The 17,931-nt window shown below is 44.7% G+C and overlaps 1 protein-coding gene across 1 annotated transcript in view; it reads right to left on the bottom strand.

The window, feature by feature from the left end:
- STAB1 (stabilin 1) overlaps positions 1 to 17,931 on the bottom strand; it is a 54,902-nt gene that overhangs the window by 25,592 nt on the left and 11,379 nt on the right. Inside the window, exons 5-26 of the mRNA XM_040076523.2 lie at positions 17,628 to 17,713; positions 16,516 to 16,585; positions 15,635 to 15,730; positions 15,014 to 15,130; positions 14,076 to 14,272; positions 13,741 to 13,874; positions 11,953 to 12,080; positions 11,664 to 11,755; positions 10,593 to 10,715; positions 9,012 to 9,158; positions 8,373 to 8,435; positions 7,639 to 7,752; positions 7,189 to 7,242; positions 6,301 to 6,381; positions 5,872 to 6,030; positions 4,906 to 4,968; positions 3,483 to 3,584; positions 2,479 to 2,565; positions 2,035 to 2,146; positions 1,356 to 1,539; positions 1,076 to 1,169; positions 41 to 199 (exon numbers count right to left, since the gene is read on the bottom strand). Of these exons, the coding sequence (XP_039932457.1) occupies positions 41 to 199; positions 1,076 to 1,169; positions 1,356 to 1,539; positions 2,035 to 2,146; positions 2,479 to 2,565; positions 3,483 to 3,584; positions 4,906 to 4,968; positions 5,872 to 6,030; positions 6,301 to 6,381; positions 7,189 to 7,242; positions 7,639 to 7,752; positions 8,373 to 8,435; positions 9,012 to 9,158; positions 10,593 to 10,715; positions 11,664 to 11,755; positions 11,953 to 12,080; positions 13,741 to 13,874; positions 14,076 to 14,272; positions 15,014 to 15,130; positions 15,635 to 15,730; positions 16,516 to 16,585; positions 17,628 to 17,713 (2,462 nt within the window). The remainder of the gene's footprint in view (positions 1 to 40; positions 200 to 1,075; positions 1,170 to 1,355; positions 1,540 to 2,034; positions 2,147 to 2,478; positions 2,566 to 3,482; positions 3,585 to 4,905; positions 4,969 to 5,871; positions 6,031 to 6,300; positions 6,382 to 7,188; positions 7,243 to 7,638; positions 7,753 to 8,372; positions 8,436 to 9,011; positions 9,159 to 10,592; positions 10,716 to 11,663; positions 11,756 to 11,952; positions 12,081 to 13,740; positions 13,875 to 14,075; positions 14,273 to 15,013; positions 15,131 to 15,634; positions 15,731 to 16,515; positions 16,586 to 17,627; positions 17,714 to 17,931) is intronic.

Genomic DNA, 17,931 nt, shown 5'->3' with positions numbered 1-17,931 from the left:
GTGTTAATTCCACCTCCAGGCTGCTGAGCTTGGCTCATACCTGTCCAGGCCCGATGTAAACACAGTCAGCATTGAGGTGGCAGTTCCCTCTGCTCTCCAGCATGCAGTTGTCGATGGGCACACAGACCTTGCCATCCCCAGTCCAGCCCACATTGCACTGGCAGGTGGCAGTGCCAGGGCCTGTACTGGTGCACAGGGCCTTTAGGAGAAGGGAGAGAGAAGGAATTACACCCAGCAGAAGGGAGACAGTGGAATGAATATACAGCAACGAATCTCCTTCCTCACACTTGGAGAATTTCTGGCCGACCAACTCTGATTCCAGAGGACAAGGCGTAGAAGCATCTTCTCCAGAAAAGTCATAGAAAACTTCATAGCAAAGTGATTCTGGAGACATTTTGTGTTTTAAGAGAGGTAGACACTTGTGTCTAAGGTGGCTCAGAACTCATAGGACATTCATTATCATCATGTAAAGCTCTTCCATTACACAATAAGTATTTCCTGAAGAAGAGGACCACATCTCCTGCCTGGATGTCTGGGATGGAATCGATAGATGGCAGATCTCTCTCAGGAAAAGACCTACTTTGTACCCAGTACCATTCTATTTTCTTGTAGATGGCCCAACATCTTCTTCTGACTGAAGGGTCGAATTTATGATGATTTGGCAGTAATTTCCAGTATGAAGCACCACAGTCTTTAACCATGGATAAAAATGTAGTGTTGATGGATACTGGGAATATGAGTTGGATCTCACAGTTAAGCTACAGAGAAAATAACTTGTTAGAAGAGCTTGAGGGGAATATTGTTGCAAACCAAAAATTATCTGTACAGCTAATCTTTGTGACTGATAAAATATCTGGTGTGAACCAGCCAAACTATCCATGGAGTGTCACATTTTGGCACCAACCTAAATGATTGACATCTTTACAATGACTGTGCCAAGGCACTTGTTATTCCATCTCATCTGACAGACAGGAAAAATTAGGACATAAAATCTGTAACAGTCCCAGGAGTCCTGGATCCTTGCCCTGATTGAGAGGAGCTGCCTCTCCACACTTCACAGTCTGACCCCACTTACATTCTGTGAACAACCTCCCCGTCCTGGCTGAGTGCACAGGTCGATGGGCTGGCAGGAAAACCCATCCCCTTCGTATCCATCCATGCAGATGCACCTGAAAAGTGTAAACACAAAAGAGACACAGGTAGAGCAGTCCCTCAAGCAGACAAGATTCATTACTAACAGGTTGGCTCAGTTACTCAGTCTTGTGCACCAGGTACACAGACGCACACAGAGCCACAGGGGTGGCAGCCCTGTGCCTGTGCAATGGTGATGTGCCCTGAACATGCCAGAGACTGACCTTGCTGTGTCATTGAGGCTGCAGACAGCGTGCTGGTGGCAGTACTGGGACAGCCCACTCGGGCCACAGTTCTTGGATGTCCTGTCACAGAATTTCCCGGTGTAGCCTTCCTTGCAGGACCAGGACTGACACACCCCGCCACTGCCAGGCCTGTTGTCACAGACACCATGGACACAGCCACAATCTGTCAAGGACATGAAGTAAGATCAGGAAGTACAAAAAGTCCAGAATCCACCACAGTTGTAGATTCCCAACTTTCCTTCACAATTTCTTGTGACACCAAATAATCATTCCATTTTATTTTTTGTTTGACAGAGGGGTGTCTGCTGAGAGACCTCCATCACAAAATCGAGCCTGGCCAAGGAGCAGATCCTGCAACTGCCTGGGTCCATGTTTTCTATAGGCTGTAAGAACTGACTCAAATCTAAGCTATCAAGCTCAAGGTCACTGTCAACTCTCTTTTGTTTCCTAACAGGAGACATCTAAATCAGGCTGATGTTTCCAAAACATCGCCACTGTCATATTAAACATGTTTTCTCCACTGTTGTTTGAAGGAACACACATTTTTGTCACTCCTTTAATGATGCTGGTTTTGCCAGAAGGGAATCCAACATACATGAGTTTGTACCATTATCCTTGTTCTAAATTTTCCTTTAGCCTCTCCATCAGAGTTACTAACCCTCATCACAGTTCTCGCCGTGCTTGTTTGGGTTTGCACAGATGTGGCAGGCTGTGCCTTTGAAACCTTCAAAGCAGTGACAGTTGCCATTCCCTTGGATGCCATCGCTGCACTGGAAGGAAAACAAGAACAAACCAGAGTGATTGAAACTCAGAGAAATGCCAAGGCACTGATAGCCACCAAAGGCACTTTGATACTCGCAGTAACAAACAAGATTTTGAAGCGTGGTGGAAGTAATAGAAGATCCCACACAGCCAGGGCTGTGCCCAACAGCCACGACCTAATTCACACTAAATATGTGCCATTCTCCCCAGATCTTCTGCTACCACCTATGTGGGCTTATCCCTGGAGCACAAACTCTGAATGGTACTTATCTCAAACTACACTCTCCAACCACACTGATGCACCTGCTCAATGCAATGCAGAACATTCCTCCACACTTACATTTCCCCGGCCATAGCATGGACTGGAAAATCCCCCTGGGCATGGCATGCAGTCTGGACCAAAGAACCCTTTGCAGCATCCAGGTTTCTGAAAAGTAAAGCCAAATTGTTAAGGTGTGGCATGACTTAACAAGAATTTCCTAGAGTACTCCTGTGCTGATAATTCTCAAATTCTGCTGCCATGGAAGGAAACAGAATGTTGTATTTAGCAGCTGTGTTTCTTAGGAGCTCCTGCACTCAAATTGTTTTTCAACAATGACCCTCTTCCTGCTCATAGCCAATTCTTCTCAGATCAATCCATTATTTTCTGCTTTTTCTGTGACTTCAACACACAGAATTCATGTTTTTTTATTAACTTTAAATCCTTTAATAGCACTGGTCCACTCACTCTTACTTTATCCTTGCCCAGGACTGCCTTCCTGTGGAGGGAGGTAGCAGTCCTGATTGCAAGCCTTGTCACAACTGACCAAAGGAAGAAAAATCATAATACAAACAATCAGCAGTATTTAATGAAACATCCACAAATCATTCCATAGAGTTGGCATTGTGAGAGCTCAGGAGCCGCAGACAAACACGAGGTCCATAAATTCACTAAGAGAGACTTTCCCGAACCATCTGACAGTGGTTCATAAACAGGATGCAATCACTTCACAGCTTACAGCACTTTCCCTGTGCTCCACTTCCTTTGGGAGAAATGCTAAAGCGGGGACACTCCAGTTAACACTGCACCAGCATGGTTTCCTACAGCTTGGCTGGTCACAACAGGGATGCTTTATTTTATTTCTTTGTTGCACTCAGGTTTAACTGAGCTGCCTTCTAACATTTGCAGTAGGTTGGTACACTGCATTCTCCTGGATAAAAGAAAAGCAGGTAGCTCATCTATGTGATGGTTCTGGGGACAGCTTCCCTTCTGCTCCCATATGGCCCTCTCAACTCAGAACGGTGAATGTGGAAATGCAGAGCTGAGCTCCTTTCAGAGGGGAGGTGTTCCTCCACCACACTCACCGTGATGGTTTGATTGCAGTACCTGGCACACCCCTTCTTCAGGACATTCAGGCCTTGTGGGTCAAGGATGTAAACACATTCCTTTGGGGAGAGCGTTGCTTCCTGCACAAACAAAACAAGCCATTAGCACTGTCACCTTCCCCTTTGCTCTTTTTGCTGCAGAGAGCAACTGTGCCTATCTCTGAGCTGAGGAAGGTCACTGAGGAGCCAAGGATGGCAGGCCCAGGATGAACCAAGGCACACAGTGGCCTCCTCTTGCTCCCAAGGGTCCCCATGCCTCAGCCAAGGTGCTGCCCTTTAGTTCTAATAATAGTATCCGTGATAAGGGAGAGAGCAAGCACAGGGGGAGGAAGGGAGAGGAGACAAGGGGGAGATAAAGGCGTCAGGGAGGAGAAACAGAGGGTAAGAAAGAGGGGAGGAAAGAGATGGGAGAGGGGAGAAGGCAAGGAGGGAGAGTGAGGCATAGAAAGAATAAGGAGAAAATAGGAGAGTGAGGCATAGAAAGAATAAGGAGAAAATAAGAGAGTGAGGGAGGGAAGGAAAAAGATGAAGATGGGATGAAGAGAGGAAAACATAGGAGAAAGGGTTGCAAATAACATTGGAACAATACTCAGTGACCTGTCTTGGAGTTGAGCACAGGTAGAACTGGGCACCAGGTGATTCTGACTTTGTCAGCCTCAATCAGAGAAGAAAATGAGCAACTGGTGATTTTGCAGATCTCTAATTCAGACATCCATGCTGAGACAGCATTAACAAGTTCTCCTGAAAGTCAGACCTCTCAGAGGACACCCAAGAGTTTAAGGGTGGTGAGCACCTCTCTGGCTTTCACAAACATCTTGGGTCAGGCCTTCACATTGCAATTTCCTGGAACTTGCTGTTCTGCTAACCTCAGCATTGGATAACAACAGCAGCACTCCTTCCTCCACTTTCAGCTAGCTCTGTCCACCTCTGAATCAACAGGGAGCACAGGCCAGGAACAAACTCTTTCTCACCCTGTGCAGAGCAGAAAGGTTGTTGTGATTTTCTGGCTGTGATATGGGCAGAGACACTATTGGGTGGTACTTGTGGAATTAGGTTTGCTTCTGAGACTCTGGAGGAGCTGGCAAACCCTGCATGCGAATGGGAAAGCTCTGCCTGAGGCAGAGCAGAAGTGCTAAGAGCTGCAAGTCTACAATATCATTTAGACCAGAATTTCTCACTGTGCTCCACACTGATGCAGCAAGCACGCTCCAGAATAAGAGACCGCACAGAGCAGTGAGTGGGCAACAGTCTGGGATCACAGAGCTTGGATACATACCCCCTAACAAGCCTCTCTACTGGCTGCCTTTCCTGCTTCCTATTTATTTGAAAGTGGCTTGAGTTAGAAATGTCAGTGTGTCTGTCATTATGCAAAGAAATTACAGGAATAACTACAAGTATTTACCATTTCCTCGCTGCCAGGTGGGCAAATGCTGTTGTTGAGGGCCTCACAATCCACACAAGAGCCCTGTTAAGAAAAGAAGAGGCAAAAATGTGATCTTCTCAAAGGAACCTCTTCCCCATACCAAGAATGCTATAGAGCTACTCTTCCCAGTACATATATGCAAAACCTCACAACATGTATCTGAATGTTTAACTGCTATTAAACTGTTATTATTATTAGTTTGCACACTCTGAAATGTGCCAAGTTTATCACTTAAATAAAATTTCTCATGTGTCTCAAGGACATGCTTTCACCTGCCTGAAGATGGGGTCTGTCTGCACTCTCTGAGTTTCTCTGCCACTAGACATCCTGCTAGGCTGGAAAGCACTTTGACTCACTCCAAGCAGCAAGACTCACTGAATCAACAACTTCTGAGGACACTCTGGCCCCTTGGGTTCACTGTGTCTCTCCAAACCTCTTGCTATTCAGAGCCTCATCTTCTTTCCTCAGTAACCTACCAGTGATCAAACTGGGGAGCAAACACCTCAAATAAGTGTATGGAACAGTTCATGTGAGAGCACTGCACAGCATTTGTAGGTCCTGCTACTGAATGCCTGCTTCCTGTCCAGGCTACAGGACACTTGTACTGTTGACAGAGGTGGGAACAGAGCACTGTCAACTGAGTTAGCAGCTCTGGTGGGAAGAAGAACGTGTAAAGGAAAAGGCAAATGTACTTTGGAATCAAATGGGTGCACAGGAAGAACAACAGCCTACAAGGAACATTTGCTGATTAGCAGGAAAGCCGTACCAAGTGCAAGCAGAAGAAACACTGACAATGCTGCCAAAGTTCACACAGCACTCAGACAGACCACATCTCCCAAATGCAGTTCTCACAGCCTGCTTTTGGCCCTCCAGGTGAGTGAGGGGGACACTCAGTGCAGCAGTGCCAGCTGTGCTTGGGCATGAGAATGGGAGAAGCTGACTTACCATCACAATCTTATGTTGCTCTTCATTGCATCTGTGAGGCAAAATGGGAACGATTGAAGGAGGGATGAAGATGCCATCCAAAGTATGAATAATACCATTTGAAGCCACAATGTCTCGCATGTTTAGGGGGATCCCTGATTCATCCATCAGAATTCTTCCCTGATGCAGAAACACAATTTTAGCCCGTTAGACAGGATCAACTACATAAAGCCAATGTGGGAAACAGATGCTTCACAACTACACAAATGGTCAAGCCTCTTAGTGGAGTCACAGATTAAGAAGAAAACTAAGGAAATGCTCTCATTTAAGTCTAGTTTTTTGAGCAGAGGAGGAAGCAGAGACTGGCTGAAACCACATTGTTCAGAACTATGTGCAGACTTTCTCCTAACACAGAAGGGTTTGCCCCAAGGGGTTCTGATTCACACTTACATTTGCACTAATGTTGATGGTGAGTATCTGGTTAGCCATTGTAACGATGTGTGGCATCATTATCAGTTGCTCTACAGTCACCTGAAATAAAACACAAGGCGGTGGTAGATGAAAAAGCAGGGCTATTTCAGTGCAGCTTACAGAATCCTTCCGTGACTCCTGCCACTTAAAAAACTTCTCAAGAGGACTTAACATTTACATTTCATGAAATACCTTAAAAACAAACAATGGTTCAGAGGGTAATCCAGGACTTTGTGTGAACTGTTTGCAGAACCACAAACACAGCAGGGCTGGTGGCAGCTGCCTTGGTTTTCATTCCTTGTTTAGGTAACTGTCCAGCCCAGCTGAAATCAAGTCTCTCTAACAGTGTCTCCTACTAATACAGCTGCAAGTAGGGTTAGACTAATAATGTTTTTTTCCTAGGACATAGTCAATAAACAATGAAAGTTCAGCCAGAAGCATAGTAGAGAACATACTTCGACTGAAAAAATAAGCTTAAAGGCAGAAAAAATAGTAAACTGCAGTTTCTGTATTCAGAAACTTAATGATTTGAGTAGAGAGTTCTGAGAACCAGGACAAGTGTGATTTTTGTGTCCTGCAGCAAACTCTGCTGGACAATATTTTCATTGTAAAGGCCATCCAACTAAGGAACACCAAAACTCCAGAAAACTCAAGAGTTTCTTGAGGGAGAGTACAGCTGTCCCTTTTGGCAACTCCTTTCATGGCAAACAATTTGTCTCATCAGATCCCGAGTCACATCTCTGCTCCTCCAGGGGAAGTCCAAGAAGCAGCAATTGAAGTCATCTACACTGTGACCTCTATGCCAGACAAAAGAGTTGAGGAGGTGTTGGTCTGAAGGAGGTCTGGGGTTAGAGCTGCTTGCCTTACCGCTGCTGAAGTGTAGATGTGATGTTTCACCAGTTCCTGAAGCTTGTTTATACCCTAAGGAAAGAAGAGAACGTGAGAATTAGATACCCCTTCCACGCTCAGGAGTAAGAGGAGGCAGCTACGTTTTCTTCTAATCAGACAATGCCAATGCCTATAGCAGTGAATTCACTCGGTGAATAAGTTCCTTCATTTTCCCCGGCCCAAAGCTGGGGTGAGGAATGAAAGTCAAACACCAGATTTAAGCAATCTGGCTGACCATATTTCTCACTGCTAGCTCCCACTCCCAGCACCTGCTTCTCTCCTAGAGCCTCACAGAAACAAAGATGTGGTTTAGCCACCTCAGCAAGAACAACTTTCAGCAGCGATCAGATCCATCACACAAAGTCATTCCAGCACAGCCCAGTGCAACTCAGCCAGCTCAGGGTGTCTTACAGTACTGTGGGCTCCCACCTCTGTGAAAAGATAAATGAGCCTTCCATCTCTGAGCCTGTCCACACCGTCATTGCTGGGTACAAACACTGTGAAGGGGCCTGGTCCATCCAGTATTGCAGGCAGGCCACAGTTCTGCAGAAACAACAGAAGATTTCATCATGATCTAGCATGAGTTACTGGGGGGGGTCCACCAGGAATGAGAGGAAATATTAAACAACTCACTAAAGGCAGAGCTGTTGTAAAGCAAAACGTGCAAGAGGCAACTGGACACCAGGGACAGGTGTGTGATAACAGAAGCGTAAGTGTCACAAAACCACACCTGGGACAATGAAGCCACTGGTGGGGATGCAGCAAATATGGACAAGGGAGTCCTGGGCTAATGCTCCCTCCATGCTTTAAACACAGAGACTAAACTGTGGTCAAGAACTAAACATGCTTTGGAGAACAACTCTCCAGGGACAAGGGGAAGGGGACCTGGGGAGAAAGATGGGGAAGAGGCATGTACCCTTGCTGCTTGTGCCAGATCCCCTAAAGATGTGAAAACTCCAGTCTTTTCCATTACGTTTGCTTAGGTAAAGTAAGAAAAACAATAATAATAATAATAATAATAAAAGACACAGAATAAAACATCCAGAAAGAAAGGCAAACCACTGAGATGTATTTAAATGCTATTCAAAATTCCCCCCAAATCTGCAGCAGGTTTTGTACAGCAGCAATACCACAGCTTCCTGGGCAGACACAAACTTGCTTACCTCCAGTATAGTTTCAAATCTACTGAAGATCTCCATTGAAGCAAGGATCTCACCAATGGTTTTCTGCAAGAAGATACAAAGAGGAAAAACCTGGCTGGGGCTGAAGCCAGGTCTGAGGACGTACCTGAATGCCCAGCTTGTGGTTTGCATGTAAAGATCTACAGGAGACCATCATCCTCAAAGAGATGGGCACAATCTAATAGTTATTTGTTCTCATTTAAGACACAGACAACTTTTTGATTATAATTTCAAAATCCACTACAGACAGATTAAAGAAAATCTTCATTTGAATTTTATGTGAAAAATGCTTTTCAATACTTGTCCTGTAATATGCATACTGAGTAAGATACAGCTGAAGAAGAGTTCATTTGCTATGATTTTATTAATGAAAGTAGAATTCTCTTCTCATCCAAACACTATAAAAGCATCATTTTGAGATTTTTATCTGGCTTATGCTGTACTATTAGCTACTTTTAATACCTAATAGACCTTATCAGGGCTGAAAATAAAATAAATAGCCTTTTCCCTTAAAAAAAAAAAAAGCCTCAGTGATTTGGAAGATTAATGACAAAAACTGCTTTTTGTAAAGTGTTTATTCTGCTCTCCCATACAAGAGAAAAAATATGAATGCTTCTGTACCTGTGGGTTTCTGAGGTTGTCAGAGCTGGTTTTTTTCCTGAGGCTGTTGACAACATGTATGATGCCATTGGCTGCTGGGAGATTTGATTGCAAGATGTTGTACAGTTCCCCTGGCAGGTCTTGATACCGGAAAGATTTGATGTATGTCTGAGTAATAATAATAATAATAATAGGTTATTTCCTTGTGGTACATCTGTGTTACCATGATACAGCTATAAAACAGTCCTTATGGGTCTGTAAGAGTATGGTAACAGCCAGAGTTACTCTTGGAGAAGTAAGTGTAAGGGATGGCCTGGGTGTAAGACAAGGACCCCATGCTACTTGAGTTTGGGTGATATTTTGATCCTGAGTGGTGTTTTCAAGCCTTAATACAGAAAAATAAAAGACCTCACCTGGGACACCCTTCTCCAGAATTAAGTTTGAGTGTGAGTAATGCTTGATCACAGCTCTGGATCGCAAGAAGAAGCCCTGGCCACCACATAGCTGATTTAGAGGCAATCCTGGAACTACAGCTTTGACTTCAGCTTTTATTTACTCATTGTGCCTACAAGGAGCCTTCACAGCAAAGCCAGAGGAGTCAGGCTCCCTGAAATACAAGGCGTGTCTCTGCTCCTTCCACTTTGTATGGATCCGTGCACTGAAGCCTGGTGTGTGAGGGTGTCCCAAGATTAACCTACAAGCTAAGCATCCAAGTCTTGGTGCCACAGTCATGACTCAAGTTCAGGGAAGCACAGCTTTCCTGTGCTTTTCATTTTACCATGTGCATTTTCAATTGCTCCTCCCTGCCCTAAAATTCAGTTCACATCACTCAGGACTCTGAAACAAAGGAAGGGGAGTGCAGACTTCCCAGATCAAAAGGCTCCTGAGTAAACAAACAGGAAAGAATTTTGAAAGCAGCATTGACACACTCAGTTTGGATTCCCCTGCTCCCAATAGTGCTTTGTCCTTTTGATGTATTATGACCTAGACCTCAAGGCCAAGGCTGAATCCTCAGAGAGGAAACAGGGCTCTCCCCCTTGGCCACCTGTGAGCTTGCATGCAGGAAAGGTGCAGGATGGAGAGAGAGAGCAGTGGATGCCAGGAAATGTGAGTCAACTGGAAAAGGAAAAAAGAACCTTCCACATCAGAACACAACAATGAAAACTTCTTTGCTAGGAGGACTAAAGAAAATAAAACAGAAAGAGGGGAAAAGAGAAACTAGAAGAGATATTCAGCATGTGGCTGCGTCCAACCACACCAACTCCAAGGGAAGATTCAGTCTGAAGGGAGATTTTGTTGCCTCTTCCATGTCAGCCACACGGATATTGTAGCTGCTGAGGATGTAGGGAAAAGGTCTCTTCTCCAGAACACAGTGCATATGGAGAGCATGGAGAGACCATTCACACGTCAGATTCTCGGTTGTCTGTGAGACAGGAGATGTGGCTGCTTGGGGTGTCAGGTCTTAAATCGCCTTGCTTTAGACTGCACAAAGGAGCTTCTTGTTTTGATCATGGAAAAAGGTTTTCTGGTGAGGAAAGCCCATCAAGGAAACCATGCTCATGCCTGTCCTATGTGAAAACAGGCCTTCAAGAGATTCCTTACTTGGCTACTGAATGTCAGCTGATGTCCTGACAAGGTCCACATAGTCTTGGCTTTTACCATGTCTTCTATGAAGTGCAGACCAGGAACAATGTGCATTCTGCACAACTGCTCAGCAGTGGTGTCCTTTGGGGAGGAAAGCCCACATAAAAAAGAAAAATGACACATTCTTCCAAAAACTTCATTTACCACAACACCACCTTTCTCCCAGCTAACACACACATAGAAATTCTTATCATACAAGACTGAGCTTTCCTCTTCTTCTTGATTCACTGGAATGGCACTCTGGCAAAACCCTTCTGTTTGTGTACACATCCAAGAGGGAAACTGATTGACCTGCAAGTGACTTTAGGGGAATCCCCTGGACAGAAACCTGTTGGACTTGGACAAATTAAAAATTATCCTTGCATGCTCCATATTATAAAATTTGCTGAAGCTCCTCAAGTGCAATCTTTGCCCATGCTGGACAATGTAGGTGGTCTAATCTGCTGAAATTACATTTAGTTTCTTCCTTTCTTCTCTGAGCTTACCATCACTGGAATTTTTTAGAACAATCTTCTGTCAATGCTGATTTAGGTAGAATGCATCCTTGGGGGTACAGGTAGACTAGGTAACTTGGGGGCCTCTCCTGATATATTTTCTATGGCTCCTGCAGTTACTATTTTAGACCATAGGTCAAAATTCCAATACTTTGGTGGAATAATTGACCCCTTTTGAAAATCACCCCCTCAGGCAGTAAAAAGACACTCAAAGTTTTAAGAATAGTCATACATAAGAGGTTTGAGCTTTGCAAGAAGAATGGCCAGAAAGTCTTATACTTCCTAACTTTAAAAACAAAAACCCAAACTCTGTCAGTATTGAAGAAAGAAAGAGGTTTTTAAAATAATGTGAGGGATGTAGCATCCTCTGTGAGACTGCAACTTAACCACACAATGAAAAGTATTCCCAAGAGATAATTTCAATAAATAGCGCATGCCAAAGTTTCTCTCTTGTGTCAATCAGTTTTTACAGGCTGCAGAGCTCAAGCGGGAAAGAACCTGAAGAAAAAAATTTGCTAAAACCAACAACACTTACGTTGAATTCCATTCTGTCAAGAATGGGAAGAAGGGATGGAACAAGGACTGTGAAGGGCCCATATTTAGTCAGCAATGTTGAGCACCCAGAAGCTGTAAAAACAGGGTTAGACAGTGATGGTTTAGCCACAGCAATAAATATTCCTCTTTTTAACAGCACAATTCAATCTACATATTATCAGCCTGGTAGAAGCAACAGGTATTTATTTACAAGGAAGCAGAGGGAGTTTGGCATTGCTACCCTGTCCCCAGCTTGCTCCATCCCCCAAGCAAAATAAAAAAGCATTTACCAAACATTTTCTTGGCGACGTTTAGCTTCCTAATAAACCTTCCTCGCAAATTATGCTGATTTATCTCACCCAAGAGATCTTTATAGCAACTTCTCCCATCTCCAATCTCCCCTTCTTTACACACACAGCTACGAGACAAGGATGAAACATAACAAATCATTATAAATCACTTTGCAACACATTCAACTACTGCCAAGTAGAACAACATGTCAGTATCTACACTTGAAAGACCAACCTCAGCTCTAAGATCTTAGAACCATAAAATGGTTTGGGTTAGAAGGAACCTTAAAGATCACTTAGTTCAAACCCCCCCTGCCGTGAGCAGCGACACCTTCCACTAGACCAGTTTGCTCAGGGCCCCACCCAACCTGGCCTTGAACTCTTCCAGAGATGCAGGTAAGGGCTGTGAGTTACTCTCTGCCTAAACCGAGTGACAGGAAAAAAGATGCACATTTCTGCCAGGCAAGCCAATTTGTATCTACCCAAAGAGAATGGAGATGCTTTCTCAGATACAAGCAACATAAGGATTGTCTGCTCTGGAATTTAGGGTACGGATTGGCACAATATAATTATTATTTATACTTTTCTAATTAGATATTTAGTCAGTTGTAATTTCAGCATCTGAAAATCTGAAGTAATGCATAAAACCCACAGGCTAAGTGACATTCTATCAAACCACTCCTCTGTGACCTCTTGGCTTCAGTGAGAAGCCAGCCCAAGCACATCAGGTAGCTACAGTTTTGTCTGGAACTCACTGACAGGTTAATGACTTTTCCAGAAAAGCTTATCTACATGTGAAAATCTCCGTCCTGGTTCACACGGATTTGTGGTCATCACTCAGAGACTACCAAAGATGTTTTTTCCCGTTTGGGCTTTGTCCAAGTATCAGCTCTGCTCTTTCTGTTTCAGCCATGCAAACACATGTGACACAGGGGAGGAATTTGACATCACTCCAGCCTCAGAGGGCTCAGTGCCAGCTGCTGGGGAACAGATCTGTAAGGCAGGGACTGCACTGAACACTGTGTCCTGCACTGTGCTAACAGACCTTCAGAAAGGGAAGCCACTGTGTTTCAGTCTTGGCCTGGAGCACACAATGAGCAAGGGAATGCTAATAGTTTCAGCAGCATTGGAGAAGGAAGGATTAAGGAGATGGGATTACTCTTTCTCTCTTCAGAGCTCAGAGAAGCTCTGCCTTTTCTCAAAAACACATAAAATTCTCAGTGAAACTTTCTCTGGTGTTTGAGAGGCCATTATGCAAAAATGATCCTCTATCCATCACATTTCTCATCTTGGGGTACAAACTTGAAGGTGTTTTGCTCCGAAGGACTACGTGAGGTCTGGTGTTTCTTCACTCAACTTCCCCCTTCTCTGTCACTCTGCAACTCTATTTATTGCCTACAGGCCTGACTGGGAGAAGAGACAAAGTCTTATTCCTCAGAAGCAAACGTGCACAAATGTGAGCAAACAAGCCACACATCTCCCTTTTAATGATTGATTATGAACTTCTACCAACACTAGCCTGGGGAGCTACACCTCCAGCTCATATCACAGAAGACTCTTCCCCCCAAGATTTAAAGCATTTTGTGACCCAAGTGCCATCATTTATGATGACTGATGTAAAACTCTACTTTCAATAGGTTTGTTACAAACAGGTTCTTCTCAAAGGGCGACTCTGGCCCATACTGCTGAGATCAACCTCAGTTTCTTCAAAACTCAGCTCATCCAAACCAAGTTTCCATTCTAGCTGCAGAATAAGCCTCTTTATTTGCAGTTTTCAAACTGGCTTACCTAGGAGTCCCCTGAGAGTTAATTTCACATGTGGCGGTCACGTCGCAAAGATACTGCCGGCAGTCGCTGGGTAATGCCAAACACTCAGATGAAGGAGTTCTCCTACTCATCCCAGGCTTGCAAACACAAGTTGCCTAAGGGAAGGCAACACACTGATCATAGAGCTGCATTCACCATCTTTTACCCTGTGAGTTATCCTACAAAAGAGCTGTCTGGTTTCGTTTTGCAAAATCTGAGGTGAGGAGAGCAGATTTGACCAGCACATCCATCAGTTCATGTGAAGAACCTCTCCCTCCCCTGGCCATTTTTCAGACCTTGGCTGTTATTGCCCTTACCTCTCCTGGACGTCTGTAAACACAAAGTGTAGAGTTTTCTGGGCAGCCTCCATTGCTGTCAACACAAGGGTTGATGGGCTGGCAAATCTTTCCATCTCCTTGAAATCCTTCTTTGCAGGTACATTCATATGTACGTGATCCAAGAACTTTACATACAGCAAAGGGGGAACATGGAGAAGGAGAACAAGGATCCTGAGCTGCAATTAAAGAGATTAGAGGTGAGCAGAACCAAACTTCTGTTTTCAAAACAGCACTTAATGCAGCACAGCACACTGCAAGGCATGGAAAGAATGGAGCATAAGGAATTTGTCCTACTAAATGTCTAAAATTTCACAGGGAAATGAAATCATTCCAAACAGCAGACTTTTGGGGGTTTTTATTCTGAGGAATTTGGATGACACATTTTCCATGTTACTTCAGTTACAGAAGTGTGAGTGACAGAGGATTCTTGGATTGATTCTGAATTTGCACCACATCTGAGGTTACATGAAACTGCAGTTTGGTCAGCAAAGCCTGTAAAGAGCCAGTGAAAACAGGTATCCATAGCAGGCTGATTACATACATATTATCTAATTTCTTTAAAGAAAATGAATTTAAAAACTTAAATTTGAAATCAGTGAAGAACTCCTTGGACTCCACACCTTATTATTTAAACTAGTTCAGACTCATCAACATCCTGCTGTCACCATTTAGTACGCAATAATAAGTGAGTGCTGGATGGAACCTGTAACTCTAATTCACTTCTTGCTTTTGTGACCAAGTGAGAGGAGAGCCAAAAGCTTAGCCCTTAATCTTACAGGTATTCCTGAAAAAACGGGTTTTAAACCTCTGCAGTGAAGCAGGCGTTGTGTTCACAGCCATCAAACTCCTCTGCAGATACCAGTGTGACAGGATTTTTTCTAAACAGGACCCTTTAGGGTCACAGAGAAGTTCCTCACCTTGGCAAGTGCTGCCGTGTCTTCTGTAGCCCAGCTTGCAGTCACACACAGCTGTCCCATCCCTCACCACACACTCGCTGTTGGCCTCGCACGTCACGCCTTTGCAAACGGGGAGCTCTGCAGTCACACAGCAAAAAGAGTTTCCCTTGGAGCATGTAGGGCACTGGTAGAAGATACAATTCACTGTCCTGGTTCACCTAGTCACCCTAGGACATTCACCTTACAGAATGTCTGGAAATAAAGGCAAATGTGGTTTCTGAGGGCCCCAAACTGGCACAAAAGCCAGAGGATATGAGCAGTGCAGGCAGATCTAAGTTCCTGGCAGCCTAGGTAGTCAGGGCCCCCAGCTCTGATAGAAGGGATCTGGCTGGTGTCCGGAGAGAGAACAGAGGCATACAGAGATGGTATCTTAATAAATACCATCTTAACAACATCTTACCCCCTGTCACGAAGTGGGGAGTAGACCCCAGCTCTTCCCTCTGTCTCGATCTCCAAAGCTCAAAGCATCTTTCCTCTGCATTCCCACGCTATTCAGTGCCTCCCTGCCCCTTTAGGGACACCCAAGCCCAAGGATACACCCAAGTATCACAGGCCTGCTCTCCCAGCCCCTCTGCAGCTCACCTTGGTCACACCTGGGGCCTGTGTAGCCTCCATAGCATGTGCAGCTCCCATTCCCAGCAACGCCGCCGTTGCATTCCCCGTGCACACAGTCACACTCTGCAAGGGAAGTCCAGACAAAGCTTCAGCCCTTTGGCTGCCAGGAAATGCACAGGGCTCCAGGAGCACACTGGCCAGCTGCCATGGGACTTGGCATCCTGATTTCCCACCAATAATCCACTAGCTCCTTTTAAAATTTGGCCACGCCAGTCAGGGCTTTGAGGAGGTCAATTGGTTGTCCTGGGCTCAAGAAGATGAGGTAAGAGCAGCCCTGAATGCAAGACCTAGACCAGCTTTTCTGGTGTGTTTTAACACATGAGCACAACCACCAAGATCACACCTATCTTGCCTGTGGGGACACAAGGAAGCAGGAGCTAGACAAAAAGGGCCCCGTAGCAGCCAAGCTGCACTGCCCATAATTCACTTCCCAAAATGCCATACATGAAAGGCAGCACAGTGTGTAAGCGTTTTTTTATAGAGGGTAGCAAGGAAGAAGCTGGGACACAAGTGGAGCTGTTATAGGAGCCTGAAAAACAGCTGGGTAGTGAGTGTGGGTTGTTTCAGGGATGCAGGTTAGAAAGAGAAAGTGGGATAGCCCTGGTAAGGAGGGAGAGGGAATTCCAATAGGGAAAATGGACTGTTTGAGTGAGAGACTGAGAATCATTTATTTAATGGGTTGGTGCAGAAGGGCACAAAGACAAAATGTCCCAGACACCTGCTATTGAACAGTGCCAGCTCTCTGCCACTTTTGCCTTCTCCAGCACGTTCCTCACTCAACCTCTTCCCACTCCTTCCTTGTTTTCAGTCATTTTTGTGGAGGTTTCACTTGAATGACTTGTTCTTACCTGACTGACAGTCTGGGCCGAAACGATTTTCATCCCGGCAATTCTGGCAGCCATACCCACTGTATTGCTCCTAGAAAGGCCCCAAAATGTGCCAGATATTATTTTTCTATGTCATTCTATTGTTTCACACATCAATACAGTTTAAAGTCTCTCCCCACTTTTGATTTTCTGTGACATCTGAAGCAACACAGTGAAGAAAACTGATCTGTTCAGTGCTCCAGTAATAACCAGCCCCCACAGCAAAGGAGATGCCAATGTGAGCTGACACACAGAGGACATGCAAATGCCAGGAAACTCTGGTGGGTACTGAGAAAATAATGTCCTAATTAGAGACAGACAGGAATGTTCCAGCTGGCTCCTGATATCTCTCTGAATAAGGAATCTGGAATCCATTAACACCGATGGGATTTTTTACATTGATTTTACAGGGTTCAGGGACCTTCAGCATGCATTTTAGTTGATATAAGATGTCTTTGAGATAAATACAAAATCAACTTTTTTCAAAGACGAGTTCCAAGAGGTAGGATTTGCTGTTAATTAAGGATGCTGTAAATATATACAGTTCATCAGGGGAGGTTTCAAGTCTGACACTGATTCATTACCCTACACATTTCAGAAACACCACTATATTCAATTAAAATGTGCAGGAACTGTTTGGTTACACTAAGTCTGGAGTGGTAAAGAAAAAAGAAGAAGAAAGAAAAAAAAAATAAAAAATCTGCCCTAAATTCTCTTTCTCATCTCTCCTGCTTTTCCTGAGAGGGGGAGCCTCTGCCTACCTGGGTACAGCTCATGAACAGCCAAGTGTCTCAGGGCTTCTTGCAGCCACAGACACAATCATTTCAACAGATCAGGGGTTAAATGAATGCAATTCTTTCCTTATTTCATCCTTGAGACTCTTCCCAACTCCACACCATCACTAACAGTGTTTTAGTGCTATCGCCGACACCAGTGCTGCAGGAAAACCACAGACGCTGATGCTGGGATGAAGGAAGCTGCAAATGGCCTTCCAGGCAGAAGGGCGGCCTCCACCCACCTGCACCTGCACAGGCACCACACAAACAACTCCCTCTGACAAAGCACATCACCCTCAGAGTAACTCATGCACTGACCTTGCAGATGCAGGTCCCATTTTGCTGTATACCATCCAAGCATGTCCCATGGCCACTGCAGGGATTTTCAGAGCCACCTGGACACTCTAGCAGGTAAGAGACAGGACAGATAAGATTGAATTGAACAACCAGCACCCTCCATCTCCTCCTCCACCAGGTATTCCACCTGTACAAAACAAAGGCCTCTTCACCAGCAAATTATTCAGCATGCCTAACACTGGCCCAGCAGTGAAAGGTCTAAGGAAAAGTCCCAACAAGCCATAACTACATTTCAACAAAGGCACTGAAACATCTTTTGAGGTTG

The sequence above is a fragment of the Hirundo rustica genome, chromosome 12 (assembly GCF_015227805.2).
Source record: "Hirundo rustica isolate bHirRus1 chromosome 12, bHirRus1.pri.v3, whole genome shotgun sequence".
NCBI classification, from domain to species: domain Eukaryota; kingdom Metazoa; phylum Chordata; class Aves; order Passeriformes; family Hirundinidae; genus Hirundo; species Hirundo rustica.
The sequence above is the reverse complement of the archived record's forward strand: the minus strand, read 5'-3'. Positions and strand labels throughout refer to the sequence as shown.